The following is a 14,631-nucleotide window of genomic DNA, read 5'->3' on the forward strand; positions in this document are numbered from 1 at the left end:
GTCCTTCTCCTGCAGCACAGCGAAAAATGGTCCACAAGCCAGTAGGCTCCCTAACCATTTCAAGTTAGTCCTTCCAAATTCCTAAGCTTTCTCAATCAAGAAATCTTACTACCTTGAAGTGCCTGGATGGTTCAGCCTAGAACACGTCTCTTCTACTCAGGTCAGGATTCTCAAGGTCGAGTTTGAGCCCCACTGCTTAAGTCTCTCTCCCTCTCTCCTCAACCCAACCCCACAAAATGCACCTTCTCAAAAAAAACTAAGGAAAACCTTTTTTGTCCCAACCTGCATATAAAGAATATTTGAAAAAGCCGAAGGCTCAGATATGCCATTAGAAGTACGGAGGCCAAGGTAAAACGTGCAGGAGCACACTGGATGCCTCCAAAGGAAGTTGGTCACTTTCACCTCATCCGTGATCAGTTTCTTGGTCCAGGGACCCAGGGATTTCATGAACTTCCTGGCCTCTCCTGGAGCTCCTGGAAGGAAAGCGACCTCCACCTGGGCACACGGAGGGAACCCACGCCCTGAGCATCCAAGATGCCCCAGACAGGGATCTGTAGGCCGCCCTCAACTCAGGTGGGCAGCTCACAGGATCCCTTGTATACAAAGGCCCCTGACATGAGAGGGGCTCCCCCATCCTCCAGCTGTGCTGTGCCAAGCTTTTCACTAGACCCGGTTCTTAGAAAAACCAGACTGTCGCCCCATTTCAGCCAAGGAGTTCTGTCCCCAGACCCCACCCTCCACTCCCCCCAGACAGAAACCACCGCACGTTACTGCAGCACTTTATTTTCCTCACACAATGACGCGTTGCTGGGGCCTAATGTTCTCACATGACAGTAGAAAACCAAAATTTGTTGTCATCTCTTAAAAGAATTGAGAATTGTGTACAAAAAACCTTACATAAATTAAAAGGATGAATAAATTTACAGTTGTAAATGCAAACCGTTTTCCAACTCAAGGCAATTAACCACCCACGGTGTTCTGGCAGGAAAACATTGGGTAAGACAGGAAAGTGGGTCCTAAGGCTCGGACCTTCCCAACCCTGTTAGACCGGCAAGACAGAAATGACAACTGGTTCAGACTCTTGCCAGCCTCTAGAGAAATCCTGGAATAGGCGGCTCTTACACATGAATACCCTGCACAGATCAAGAACCCGATGGTCTTGTGGATTCTCCAAATCAGTGGATTTCTCTCCCATAAACATGTTCTCAACCTCAGCCGTGAAGTGACCGAGCCGCATGTGCTAAGGGTTTAAATCAAAGATATGTACAGGGTATTAAACATATACCAAGGGAACAGTTAACTTGGATACAAGGTCAAGATCAGCAACAAGTTCTACAATCCAGTGCTGATATCAGATACAAGCTTCAAGGACAAATTTCTTTTCAAAGGCTTATTCCAGTTTCATGAGGCTAGCATGAGGTGTATACATTTGCCAGGGCAAATTTATACTTCGGAATTCACTCATGCAGCAAATGCTACGCATCTGCTCGCAGTCCATTTAGAAGCATTTGCGGTGGACGATGGAGGGGCCCGACTCGTCGTACTCCTGCTTGCTGATCCACATCTGCTGGAAGGTGGACAGCGAGGCCAGGATGGAGCCTCCGATCCACACAGAGTACTTGCGTTCCGGAGGAGCAATGATCTGGAAAAACAAGAACGTGGCTTTTAGCTCACGGCACCGCCCTCACGGGGAGGCCTTGGAGCCCCAGCCCACCGCCGCTGTGCTGGACTCACCTTGATCTTCATCGTGCTGGGGGCCAGGGCGGTGATTTCCTTCTGCATCCTGTCGGCGATGCCGGGGTACATGGTGGTCCCGCCAGACAGCACCGTGTTGGCGTAAAGGTCCTTCCGGATGTCCACGTCACACTTCATGATGGAGTTGAAAGTGGTCTCGTGGATGCCGCAGGACTCCATACCTAGGAGACAAAACTCTCCCTTAGAGGGCACACGCCCCTTCGGGGGCCCCAGACGGCGCAGCCCTCACGGCCTCGGCGAGACTCAAGCCGCCCCACACCTACCCAGGAAGGAAGGCTGGAAGAGTGCCTCTGGGCAGCGGAACCGCTCGTTGCCAATGGTGATCACCTGCCCGTCGGGCAGCTCGTAGCTCTTCTCCAGGGAGGACGAGGACGCGGCCGTGGCCATCTCCTGCTCGAAGTCCAGGGCGACGTAGCAGAGCTTCTCCTTGATGTCACGCACGATCTCCCGCTCAGCAGTGGTGGTGAAGCTGTAGCCACGCTCCGTGAGGATCTTCATGAGGTAGTCAGTCAGGTCCCGGCCAGCCAGGTCCAGACGCAGGATGGCGTGGGGCAAGGCGTACCCCTCGTAGATGGGCACAGTGTGGGTGACGCCATCCCCAGAGTCCATGACAATACCAGTGGTGCGGCCAGAGGCGTACAGGGACAGCACAGCCTGGATGGCCACATACATGGCTGGGGTGTTGAACGTCTCGAACATGATCTGGAGAAAAGGCAACAAGCTCCTGAGTCAGAGGCAGAGACGCGGAGCCACCCCATGCTCACACACTGCATGCTAGCATGCCACAAATGTGATGTGTAGAGAAAAAGAAAAGGTTGCAGGCAGAAACACAAATAAGAAACCTTGAGACTTCAGGAAGGAAATGCCAGGAGAGGAACAACAGAACCCTGGAAATATCGAAAGAAATACTTGAATTTCAGAAAATAAAGCTGAGCACAACATGGCTTAACGAAAACAGATGGGGAGTCGGTCGCATGGGGCAGGGCCTACCTGAGTCATCTTCTCACGGTTGGCTTTGGGGTTCAGGGGGGCCTCGGTCAGCAGCACGGGGTGCTCCTCGGGGGCCACGCGCAGCTCGTTGTAGAAGGTGTGGTGCCAGATCTTCTCCATGTCGTCCCAGTTGGTGACGATGCCGTGCTCGATGGGGTACTTGAGGGTCAGGATGCCCCGCTTGCTCTGGGCCTCGTCACCCACGTAGGAGTCCTTCTGGCCCATGCCCACCATCACGCCCTGGTGCCGGGGTCGCCCGACGATGGACGGGAACACGGCTCGGGGGGCGTCATCCCCGGCGAAGCCCGCCTTGCACATGCCGGAGCCATTGTCGATGACGAGCGCGGCGATCTCCTCTTCCATGGCGATCTGCGCGGGGACGCGAGCGTGTCACGCCGGGCCCGGGCCGCCTGCCCCCGCCGCCGCCCACCCCGCAGAGCACGAACCGCCCGGAACCCGGCCCGGCGTCTCCGGGGCGCCCCCCACTCGCGGGCAGCGGCGCGGCCGGGCTCTCCGCACTGCGGCCGGCCCCGCCCCGGCCCCCCCAGCTCCCCGCCGCGCCCCGGCCCCGGCCCCGGCCCCAGCCCCGGCCCGGACTCTGACCCAGGCCGCCGACCCGGGAGCCGCGGGCGGGAGGCGTGTGCGGGCCGGGGCCGGCGCCGGGGCGCGGGGGGCAGGCAGCAGGCCCCGGGGCGCGCAGCCGGCCTCTTACCGGCGGAGGCGGTGGTCGCGGACGCGGAGGACGAGCGGCGGGAGGACACGGAGCGCGGCCCGGCTGCGGCGAGTGAGACCGAGCGCGGCCTCCCCCGCCGCTATTTAAGCGGAGCGGGACGCGCGCGCGGGCCGGCGGCGCGCGCGGCCCCAGAACATGTCCATATATGGCGATCTTTCCGAACGCCGGGCGCCCATTGGCTCGCCCGGCCGGGACACGTGGGGCCCCGCGCCCGGCCCCGCCCCCCGCCCGCGCCGCCCCCAACGGCCCCGCCCGCGCCGCCCCCGCGCGCTCCGGACCCCGAGCGCGAGACCCCGCACGGACCCGCGCGCGGGCAGGGCCGGGGGCGCCCCCCGGGGGTCGCGGGCTGCCCTGCGGGGCCGAGCGGCGGCCCCGCCCCGGGACTGCTGCGCCGTGGGGGAGGGCCGGGCTGCGCCCCGAAACTGCCTGGCCCAGGGTTCGGCCGCGCCCCGAGCCGGGGTGTGTCCCCGCCGCCTGGCCCGGTGCCGGGGGGGGGGGGGGGGGCCGGGGGGGGGCCGCTTTGCCCCCGCGCGCCCCCTGCGCGCTGCACCCTGAGGCTCCGCAAGGGGCGTGGGCTGCCAAGGCCGGCGCCGGGCTGGGGGTGGGGCGGGGTCCCGGGACCCCGTCTCCTCGTCTCCCCGTCTCCGTGGCGAGGGCTGAGCCACCTGTCCCCCGGCGTCCTCCCGGAGGAGGGGGCGCCCTGCCTGGGGTCCCCGTTGGTGCGGGGACGGACGGAGGCTTCATTCGAGCCGACGCCTCCTGCCTCTCAAACCTCGGGCCCGATTGTCCCTGGAGCGGGGTGCCCTCGGGCTTTAGGGCCACCCCCATCCACTGTGAGCAGTATAAGGAAACTGAGGCAGGAAAGGGAGGTTGCGACTGCCCGGCCGGTGCAGTGCGGGCGGGAGCTGGGGAGCACCCTCTCCTCTGCTCGCGGTGCCACGGAGAGCCCCCAGGGTGGAAGGGGTTCGCTGATCCCTACAGCGGGCCGCCCCCCTGCTCCCCGGGGTCGCCACAGGCCTCCGCGCCCCGGCTGCCCCTTCCCCCCAGGACCCTGAGCTCGGAGACCTGTCGCTGCCAGCAGGGTCCTGTCCTCACCTGCTGGCGCCAGTGTTTTCCTTATGCCCGGAGGGGAACCAAAGACTAGGATTTCTTTGGGCTGTTTTGTAGGCTTTTGGAAGTGCTCAATATGAAATTAAACGTTCAGAGGAGGCGTGGGGAAGAGCGGAGGTCAAGAGTGGGGGTCGCGGGGCCGGGCAGAGTGAGGCAGGGCCTGGGGGCGCTCCGCTAGATCCAGGGGGGTGTCTGATGCGGGGGGGCGGGGCAGGCTCCCCGGGAGCCCTGCAAGGTGAGCTGCGGGCCCCCTGTGGGCGAGGCCGCGGGCCCAGAGGCCAAGCAGCTGCCCGCGCACCTGGGCAGCCTCCCCCAGTCGCCAAGGCCTTGTCTGTGGCCACGCGCGCCCCTAGGCCTAGCTGGGCGCAGACTCCCCAAGCTCCGCAGGGGCGCAGGGCGAGGCTGCTGTGCACCAGCCGAGGGCTCCACCGGGGGGTGGGGGGGGTCCGGTCTGGGCCTCCGTGAGACCCTGGGCGCCGGCGCCGGCTCCCGCCCTCAGCCGGCCTGCCCGACCCCCAGGTGGGGATGTTGGTGATAGAGGGTGCCTTCCACCTGGGGGTCACGAGGTGTCACACGCGGGGCCTGGGGAAGGTGTCCGCCCACTCCACGACCCGCGCAGGCTGCGGGCACCTGCCTCTGCAGCCCCGGCCGCCCCGCGCCCTCCTTTGTCTGGGGTTTGCCGGGGTGGCCGCTTCTGGGAACCCAGCGGGGGGGGGCGCGGACGCCGACACCGCGGTCCCCGCCCCTCCGCACCTTGCAGTCGCCGGCGCCCGGCCGCAGGGTCGCGGAGGTCACGGGGCGGCCCGGAGCCCGCCCCCCCCGCGGCGCCGGCGCTCCTTCCTCTTCCGCGGTGTGTCACCGGCGGGGGGGCGCAAGGTGCGGCCGCAGGTGTGCGGGGGGCGGCCCGCGGGCGCCGCGCGGCCATATTAGGCGATCTGGGCGCCGCGGGAGCCCCGCCCGCCCCGGGAAGCCGCGGCCCGGGCAGCCCCGTCCCCGCCCGCCGCCGGCCCTGAGTCACCGGCCGGGCGGGGGTGGAAGTAACGGACGGGGGGCGCCGGGCGCGCTCCTCGCCTTATTTAGTCAAGGAGGCCGCCGATTGGCCGGCGGAACAAAGGGGCGCGGCGGCGGGCGGGCGGGAGGGCAGCGCGCCCCCGCCCCCCGGCTCCCCGCGACCCCGCAGGCCCGGCCGCGGCGGGGGTGGGGCCGGCCCGGAGGGCCCGCGCTTCTGGGAGGCACCCGGAGGCACCCCGGTGGACGCGGTGGCGCCCGGCTCCAGGTAGAACTGGGCCCGCAGGCCCCGGGGCGGGGGGCCGGGGGGGGGGGAGCCCCGCCTTCCGCACTGAGAGCTTTCTGTTTTGCAAGTGGGCAGCGCGAGGCCTTGCCCAAGGTCACCTCGGGGCCGCCCCCACCCCGCCCGGCGCCCCTGGGGAGGGGGCCGCGAGGACGCCGGCCCGGCTGCGGGAGCGAGGAGGCTGCGGGCCGCGCTCCTGCCCAGAAGCCCCGCGTCCTTCCCATCGGGAGGATGGAAACTCGGGCCTCAGAGAAATGTGGTTTTTTTCTACCTCATTGCTGGCTTTGGGGGATTTACTGTGACTGCTGCATCTCGTTTTATCTCCCGTGCCTGCGATGGCTGAGAAAATAGGGGCACGGAGCTGGCGCCACCTGGCAAGTAATGGGGCTGAGACTTAGCGCTCCTGGCCCTGGGCGCTGCCTGGCAACCCTGCACCAGCCGGCGACATCCCTGCTTCCGCTCCAGGGATGCTCCCCAGGACTTCTGTGCCTGGGAGCCTGGCCTGCAGCACCCCCCCACCCCGCCCCGCACGCGCGCGCGCACATACACACACACACACACACACACACACACTCATTCACCACTGCTTGGCTCCCACCCCCAGCACACAGGGTGGGCAACTTGCTAATGGGCCACTGATCCTAGTCTTTGCCCTGCCATTCCACCTGCCAGGAATGCCTTTCCTGCTCCATCCAAGTGCAACGTGGGATCCGGGCTTGGATCCTGGAGCAGAGAACGGGACGGCAGCAGAAGAAGTGGTGAAGTCCGAGGACAAGTCTGGAGTTTAATGCCCGGTGCCAAAGTTCATCTCGGTGACAGCTGCACCACGCCTGTGTAAGTTGTCACATTAGGGGAAACAGAGTGGGGAGCCTACAGCAAAGCTCAGTCTTTGCCACTTTTCTGTAAATCTAAAATTGACTCATAATAAAAACTTCGTTTTAGAAAATGCAAGGAAAACCAGTTTATCTTTAGGTCACTGTCTCATCCTCCCAGGCCTGTGCACAGACCAAGTAGAAGATGGTGCTTCTGCCGTGTAAAGCCATCTGCGGGCGCTGGGCAGGCGCTGGGCAGGCTCCCGGGGGAGCGGAGGTGGGCAGGCGGGCTTGAGCGCTGCTGTCTGTCTGGAACGAGGTCCCAAGGGCTGCCCTGGGCGAGGCTAGGTTCCTGCTGGCTTGGCCTGCTGGCTGCCAGATTCAAGTCAGAGGGGAAGTCAGAGCCACATACTTCGTCTGGACTGGTGCCCAGGGGGGTTCGTTCACCCGCCAGCACTGAGCACACCGAGGCATGCCTGGAAGTTGGGGCTCTAGCCCCTCTGTGAGGCCTCACGGTGGCCGGCTGGTCATTTGGTCAGGTGCGCCTGTGGGAGTGGAGCGGGCTGTGCAGGCTCATCACTGCCACCTTGTCCCATGCCAGGAAGCACCGGGCCAGGCCTCTGCATGTGCTGCCCCACTCTGGCTGCCCGGAACGTGCCACAGAACTATGCCGTTTCACAGGTGGAGAAACAGGCTCCCAGTGTGGGGATCAGGAGCACAGACACCCGGGCCAGGAGTCCCTGGGCCCCTCCCCTGCGTCCTGCTGTTCCAGCAGAGCAGGGTTCCAGGCTGGAGTTTATCGCGTAGTTTCATCCTGGTGGAGCAGGAACCAAGGAGGCCCCTGGAAGAGCAGTGAGCTGAGTCAGGACCTGGGTTCTGGGCCAGGCTCAGCCCTGTGCCCCTATAGCCTTCCCATGCGTCAGTTTCCATAAAGAAGTGGGCCAGTGACGGGAAGGTTAGGAGGCCCAGCAGAGGCTCTGCGGCTGGTGGTCCTCCTGCCCTGGACGACAGGTCTAGGGACAGGAGGCCATGGGGTGGCCTCGTGAATCCCCCGCCACCCTTGCCCCCCAGGCCCTCACTGCTTTCTTCCCTGCCTCTGGCTTCCACACCCCTACATGTTCAATTCTCGGTCAAGAACTCACCAAGCGCTTCTGTGTGTCAGACCCAAGATTCCTGGGAGCAGTGGCCTGTGATGGAGCAGCTGGCTCCTCGCTTTGCTTCCAGGGCACGATTCCAGGCCTCGCTTTCCCGTGAACTCAGTAGACAGAGTGGGTGGCAGCGCTCCCTGTGCCACAGGGCGGGGGTGAGGGACCCCAGACAGTGGCCCGGTAGCAGTCAGGCTGTCTGCTCACACCTTTGCTGTGCACGCTGCCAAGGATGATTATGCGGCTGGGCCCCCCCCACAGCCACCTCCCCAGGGGTCACCACTTTCTCACTCACACGTAGTTCCTACTCTCGTGATCTTTACCCCGAGACTGCGACGGGAAACCAAGGATGAGACCCAGGCGTCCAGGCCTCCCGCGGCTTCACAACAGGGCCTCACCTCTGCACGTGGCTAAAGCCAGAAACCGGGGTGCCAGGCTGGCAGCAGCACTCTGGGTGCATCCCCGACCTGCCATGATGTCCGTCCAGCCTCCTGCTTCCCCACAACTGATGCTGCAAGTCTGGCCCCTGCTCCCTGTGCAAGCCACTGCCTGGACGCAGAAACAGAGCCCCTGCCCTGCTGCTGGAGGTGGTCGCGGGGGGCACTGCCCGACCCCACCTGTCACCTGCTGCATCTCTTGCCCTGTGACCCAAGCCAGTGCCTGGCTCTTCCTCTTCCAGGCTAATCCTCTTCCCTGCCCACCTCCAGGCCGTGCGCGGGCCTCAGGCCCAGTCCCCCCACCGCCTACCTGAGTACTGGTGATTTCCCCTGTCCCCACCCTCTGCCGCAGAGCGTAGGTCCCCAGGGCACGGTGCTGAAGCTGGTGCTCCAGTGACTGGAACAGGGCCCGGCACCCGCAGGGCCAGGAGGCATGAAGAGGGAGGGGCTCCCAGCTCTGGAGGAATTTCTGGGAGGGGCAGGCGCGCTGTCCCCCTACCCTAAATCCAGTGTGCGAAAGGGGGGATATGTCCTTGGACTGAGAAGGAGGGGAGCACCAAGGTCTGACTGCCCCCTGGAACGCGCCACCCCCGAGGCTCATAGGGTGCAGGGGTCGGTGCTGCGAGGGGGTGGGGGGCAAGGCCTGGAGAAGGCCCCGGCTGGTCCCGCTCCCCTGACCTCCACGAGGTCAGGGCCCCGCGCAGCAGGTGTCCCCACCCCCAGGACTAGCATCAGGGCGGGTCGTGGGCAGGAGGCCACCGCTCCGGGCGCCCCGTCCTCCGCCCCGGCCCCGAGGGCTGCAGCTGGGGTGGGCGGAGCGGAGGGAAGCCGGGACCGGCCGGGGTCAGCGGGGGCTCCGGGCGGGTCAAGGGCCCGGGCTTCCCCGAAAAGGGGCGGGGCAGGGTGGGCGTGGCTACGCGAGCCCCCGCCCACCCGCCGCGGGTGCTGGGCGCGGGGCGCTCCTGGGGCCTCGTGTCCCTATGTGGTGGGGGGGGGTGCCCAGGCCGCACGTCCTCGTCCTCGCCCCCCACCCGCCTCCGGGAGGTCCGCGTTAGTGACCCCGGACCGGCAGCGGCAGCGCACACTGAGCCCGGGCCCGGGGCGCCCTCACCTGCCGGGTCGGCCGGGTCTGCGGGAGGCGAGCAATTAGCGCAGTGCCCCCGCCCACCGCACCCTCCACCTGCATCCTCGGACCCCGGGCCCGGGGACGCAGCGAGCTTCAAGGCCCGGGCCAGGAGGGGGCGTCCCGCTCCCGGCGGCTGGTGCTATGCCCAGGTGGGCCGCCAGGTGGGCCCCGCCAGCAGCGCTGGGCGAGGAGGCCGGCCCGCACCTGTCTGCGCCGCCCTCCCGGCCCCAGCGCGGGGGTGGGGGTCACAGCCACTGCCCCTGTCCGGGAGGCTCCGCACTCTTCTGGCCAGAGAGTACCGGGAGTGGCCGGTGACCTCAGCCGGGCTGACGCAGGGAGAGAAGGTGGTGGCCTTGGGGTCAGCCAGCACCCGGCAGCGGGAGGGGCGCGCCAGGGCCCTGACTCAGCCGGGCGGGGCCAGCCCACGCCCATAGCCAGGCTCCCCCCCACCCCCGCCCAGGGCAGACAGCACCCCCAGAGGGGCCCCAAAGCCCGCGCACACCTGGCCTCGCCTGTGCCCAGGGGCTGGGCGTGCGGCCTCCCAGCTGCCCCTCTGCCCTGGGCACGCTGGGTTATTTGCACAGTAGGCTCCCCAGGCAGATGCCTGTTGACAACCAATGCAGAGAACGGAGGGGGCTCCGAGGCTGGGGCAGGTTCCAGGTCACACAGCAGGAGAGGCGGGGCTAGGACTGGGGCCGTGGGCTGACTCGGTACCCCACTAGCTACGGGAGGCCATGGCGGGGGGCAGAGGGGGTGGCTTTATTCCACTCTCCCAGGGGCAGCCCCCGGGCGGTGAGCAGCAGGGCTAGCCCCAAGAGCGTGGCAGGGGGAGCTGGAGTGCCACCCCAGGGCAGGAGGAGCCCCAGAGTGGCCTGGGTGGTGGGGGAGCAGAGGTGGCCCTGAAGGTGGAGTGGAGGGATCAGGTCATTTTGAGGAAGGACAGGTGATGCTCTCCGTCCACCTCCCTGGGTGACAGGTGGGCTGGCCCCACACGTGCGCCCCCTGGGGACTGTGGGGGTGCACTGGGAGCGGCCCTACCCCTTGGCACCCAGAGCGACCTTTGGGGTAGCTGTGCTGAGTGCCTTCCCGGACCCCCTCGCCAGGCCCCACTTGACGCTTGACCCTTGGTGGGCACCCAGCTGGGGAGGGGCAGGCAGGGGTCTGTAGGGTCTTGAGTTCTGGTATCTGCACCTGCCTGAGGTTTACTCTACCTGGGGCGGGGGGCTGGGGGATGGAGGGAATTCTGTGTGGAGAATGTGCCCTGGATTTTGAAGGTTTGACTCCCTGTCTCTTGCTTAGACTGTTGTTTTGGGGAAATGGGTGTCATCTGAGTCCCGATGTATCAGCCAGGATTGTTTCGTGCTTCTCTGAGGTTTTAGGCTTTTCTCTCCGTTTCTGGCTGCGCTGTGGCTGAGGTCCCGGCATGGCCCCACCACTTCCAGGCCCTGGGCACACGGTATTCTCCAGCTCTTGGGAAATTTCTTGCATTCTTTCTTTCATAGTTTCTATTCTGTTTTGTTTTGTTTTTTTTTCAGTTTTGTGGTTTGGGATTTCTGATAATGGGGTGTCCTATCTCCTCCGCAAGACCTTTAATATCACTACTGTTTCTTTTCTTTTTTTTATATTATTATTATTATTTATTTATGATAGTCACAGAGAGAGAGAGAACGAGAGAGGCAGAGACACAGGCAGAGGGAGAAGCAGGCTCCATGCACCGGGAGCCCGATGTGGGATTCAATCCTGGGTCTCCAGGATCGCCCTGGGCCAAAGGCAGGCACCAAACCACTGCGCCACCCAGGGATCCCTCACTACGGTTTCTGTGACCCGTTTTCCCCCAGCTTCCTGAGATCCTTGACTTCTTCTGACCCTGCAGTGGAATTTCTTATCCTAGTTATTATAGTTTGTAACCCTTTTTGTTTTGGGATAATTTCAAACTTACTTTCTAACATTTACCACAGTTGTCTTATTGTTCTGTCTTATTATCTGTCTGTTCACTTGTGAACCGCTTGGGAGTTGGTTCCAGACGTTCCTCCCTTCACCCCTTCGGAGCTCGGCGTGAGAACAGGGGCACTGACCTACGTGGTAACTACGGCCCACGTCGTCCAATTTAACGTGAGCAGGACGCGGCTCACCTCAGGACAGTCTGCATGTTGATGACCACGGCTGTCCCTACAGGGTCCCTCCCGACTTCGTGCAGGGCCACCTCTGTCATTCGGGCGTCAGGCACATCACAGGCTACACCCCCGGGCTCCTCTCTCCGTCACCCGCCACGCGGGGCAGCACCTAGGGGTGTGCGGATTTCCCGGGAAGCAGACCAGGCCTGGTGCTGTGCCCGGGGTGCCGCCCGACAAAGGGAACCGCCTTTCCCACTGTGGGATGGGAAATGCCCATTCCCATTTTGTCCCAGAAGTCCTTTTGGGATGTCAGGCAAGGTCCCGGGCACGCCGTCGATACTTAGTGTGCGCCCGTGACGGCTGGCGTGCGGGTCTGGTCCCCTCGTGGCAGGCTGGGGCTCTGTGCGTGGGTGCGGTACGGCACATGTGTGCGTGTGTGTGCACGGTTGCACGTGAAAGTGTTGGGGGGGCGCAGAGGCTGCCCTGGGCACCCACAGAGCCCTGGGCCCCCGACTGTCCGTGCCAGGTGTGTCTGGAAGCCCAGGTGGACAGTAAAGAGCCGTCTAGTGTCTTGGAGTCGACTGGGTCCTGAATCTGAGCCCCACGCAGCCGGGGACTTGCTCTCAGATACTCTTGTGAATGCTCCCCTCTTGTTCCAGAGATATGCAAAGGCCCTGGGGCCCGGGTGCCGAAGACCACAGTGGTCGCAGGGCATCCGGCAGCCGGGATGCCCAGTCCTGCCCACGTGGCCTCTTCAGGGACTTTCAGCCCTGCCATGGCCCCAAAAGGCCTTGGTCCCTCTGTCTCTTCCCTGGCCCCCAACTCGCCCCCCGCAAGACTTCCTGATTTTAGGAGAGCCAGGAGCCAGGAGACTGCACCAGCCCCCCATCCCCCTCCCCCCCCCCCCCCCCCCCCCCGCCACAGCACCCAGGGGGCCTCCCCAGCTGGCAGCTCTGCACCCCAGGGGGAGGGGAAGGGAGCACCCTGCAGGAGAGCACTTCAGTGAGTCGCCCTGCCTTGGGGGGGCGGGTGGCGGATGGGAGTGGGGCTGGGTCGGTGAGGGAAGAGAGGGGTCCTGGGGGGTAGGGCCGGTGGGGAAGGGGAGAGGCAGGGGCTGGATTTCCACGTGCAGCAGGCGGCAGAGCCAGGCCGCGGGAGCCCCCTCCCCACATTTTTCATTCCAACACTGCCCTCTCCCTGCGGCCCTGCAGAAGGGCTCCTGTCACCCTAAACCGCCTGGAGACTCCCGTAAACCAACCCAGGCCCCGCCTGCCTGTGTAAACGGAACTTCAGAGTGGCCGAGCTCGGCCATGAAAAAATCATGAGGCAGCCAAGCCCCGGGCCTGTTTGCAGGAGCAGCGCAGGGGCCTGGGCCCTGGGCGCCAGCCCTGCTGGACCCCAGGGACAGATGCTGGGCCTGGGAGCTTGGAAATCAGGGCCTTGGGCCCCGCAGGTCCAGGCCAGCAGGAGAGCCTCGCCTCGCCCCGGGGACGGGCTCACGGGGACAGCAGAGGCCCCCACGGGGGCTGGCCAGAGTGGCTGGGCCCCGGGGGCGTGGGGCTCACAGTGCCTGGGCAGAGTGGGACAGAGGTGTGGGCAGTGGGGCACAGGAAGCGGGCTGGGCCTTGGAATTTCCTCGTGTGAAGTGATTCCCAGAGACCTGCTGGCCTGCAGGGAAGGGCCCAGCTGGCGCTGCTGGAGCCGGAGCCAGGACGTGGGTCTGGGACAGGTGTGGCCTGGGGAGGCCCCTCCGTCCTGGGCCACGTCCCAGTTTCCAGGGCTCCAGGCCAGCCGAAGTGGGGAGCCACCCCTTCCCCCAGCCTGTACACATGTGGGGCCGGTGCCAGCTCACGCCACCAGCGGCAGCGTTGCCCGGGCACCCAGCCTGGTACACGCGCCAGTCACCATGGCAGCATGCCGTGCGCTGGCAGGAGCCCAGGCTGGGCTGCAGCGGCCAAGGCCAGTGGTCTGGATATGTGGGACCAGGAGTCCGGTCCCTGTGGCCACCCCCACCAGGGGCCTGACGGGAGGGGGGAGCCCCGTGGGTGGCCAGGCCTGCCCATTCCCCCCATCCCAGGGAGGGGGCAGTTTCCCGAGAGCTCCAGAGTGGGTGCCAGGGGGCTGGGGGCTTCCTGGCGGCGGCTGACCTCACGCGGAGGCCCTGGAGGCCGCGCGTCTGCCCCACCTTGTCTGCTGGAGCTGTGGGGAGCTGAAGCCACCCCCAACTTAGAGGCCCAGCTCCTGCTGACATCTGCAGCCGGCCGCTCCCTGACCTGGGGATCTGGGGGTGCCACTCGCCCGATGACATCACAGTGCCCAAGAGGGAAAGGCATCTCTCCTCATGTCACACATTTAAGTTGGCGCATCAGGCAGCCCGACACCCGTGCTCAGGCCTTGTCCCGTGGTGGCAGATGAAAGCCCAGGGCTCTGGACACATCCCGGGTACACCCCCATCCCCCAGGAGGCCAGGCTCAGAGGTAAGTGGGCTCAGGTGACTTTGGGTACCCCCGAGGGCTTCCTGGGCAGGCCGCAGGCCTCGGTGCCTGCCGTGGGTGGCTGTGAGGACCCCCCGTGGCAGGGGCGCGTGTGTCCGCGAGAGGTGGGCTCCTTGCTGCCTGAAGACACAGCCCTGAATCGGATTCCCTTGCGCTGTGCCAGGCCCTGCCCTGACCACGCTGCTGGGCAGCCGTGCGTGGGCTGTGAGGCTGGGATCCAGGGAAGCATCTGCAGGGCCAGCGCCGGCCCAGCCTGGACCATGGCGCAGTGTGTCCCGCCCCGTCCGTGTGCACCTGTACACACGCGCCCGCACTGCCGGGCACCCGGCCTTCCCCACCTGCAGAGGCTCAGTGCGTCACACGGGAACCAGACCCTCCCTCCCACCCTCCCAAACATTCACGGTGGCTCCTGTGCACCGGGGCCGTGCGGGGGATCCGGGAAGGAACCATGCCCCCTGGCAGGCATCTGGGCTCGGGGCTTGGCTCCTGAGAGGGAGTGGGGGAAATCCGTGCAAACTCCTCCCTCCAAGGAAGCCTGGGCTGGGCGGCCCACCCCTCAGAGTCCCCCTTGGGGCCTGCGAGGTCACCCCTTGGCTCACAGCCCCACCCCGTGCCCACCTGGG

At 65.2% G+C, this 14,631-nt stretch overlaps 1 protein-coding gene and 2 long non-coding RNA genes across 3 annotated transcripts; 1 reads left to right on the forward strand and 2 right to left on the reverse strand.

Annotated features, from left to right (window-relative positions):
- Window positions 1-763: 763 nt before the first annotated feature.
- Window positions 764-3,606, reverse strand: ACTG1 (actin gamma 1). The gene is made up of 5 exons (XM_077854584.1): window positions 3,458-3,606; window positions 2,746-3,114; window positions 2,019-2,457; window positions 1,735-1,916; window positions 764-1,642 (listed from the first exon to the last, which is right to left on the reverse strand). The coding sequence occupies exons 2-5, from the start codon at window positions 3,106-3,108 to the stop codon at window positions 1,499-1,501; spliced, it is 1,128 nt and encodes a 375-aa protein (XP_077710710.1). The 5' UTR covers window positions 3,109-3,114; window positions 3,458-3,606; the 3' UTR covers window positions 764-1,498.
- A 2,270-nt stretch (window positions 3,607-5,876) lies between these two features.
- On the forward strand, window positions 5,877-6,825 carry LOC144287171 (uncharacterized). The gene is made up of 2 exons (XR_013355053.1): window positions 5,877-6,253; window positions 6,552-6,825. It is a non-coding gene; the product is annotated as an uncharacterized LOC144287171 (long non-coding RNA).
- Window positions 6,639-8,575, reverse strand: LOC144287170 (uncharacterized). The gene is made up of 2 exons (XR_013355052.1): window positions 7,834-8,575; window positions 6,639-7,532 (listed from the first exon to the last, which is right to left on the reverse strand). It is a non-coding gene; the product is annotated as an uncharacterized LOC144287170 (long non-coding RNA).
- Between the last annotated feature and the right edge of the window lie 6,056 nt (window positions 8,576-14,631).

The sequence above is a fragment of the Canis aureus genome, chromosome 16 (genome assembly GCF_053574225.1).
Source record: "Canis aureus isolate CA01 chromosome 16, VMU_Caureus_v.1.0, whole genome shotgun sequence".
NCBI lineage: Eukaryota > Metazoa > Chordata > Mammalia > Carnivora > Canidae > Canis > Canis aureus.

What these genes read in the sequence shown, in the direction of transcription:
- ACTG1 (XM_077854584.1), bottom strand. Translation starts at nt 3,108, where the DNA reads ATGGAAGAGGAGATCGCCGCGCTCGTCATCGACAATGGCTCCGGCATG. An exon ending in ACCGTGAGAAGATGACTCAG is followed by an intron (nt 2,458 to 2,745) that starts GTAGGCCCTGCC and finishes CCTTTTCTCCAG; the next exon opens with ATCATGTTCGAGACGTTCAA. An exon ending in CCAGCACGATGAAGATCAAG is followed by an intron (nt 1,643 to 1,734) that starts GTGAGTCCAGCA and finishes TTGTTTTTCCAG; the next exon opens with ATCATTGCTCCTCCGGAACG.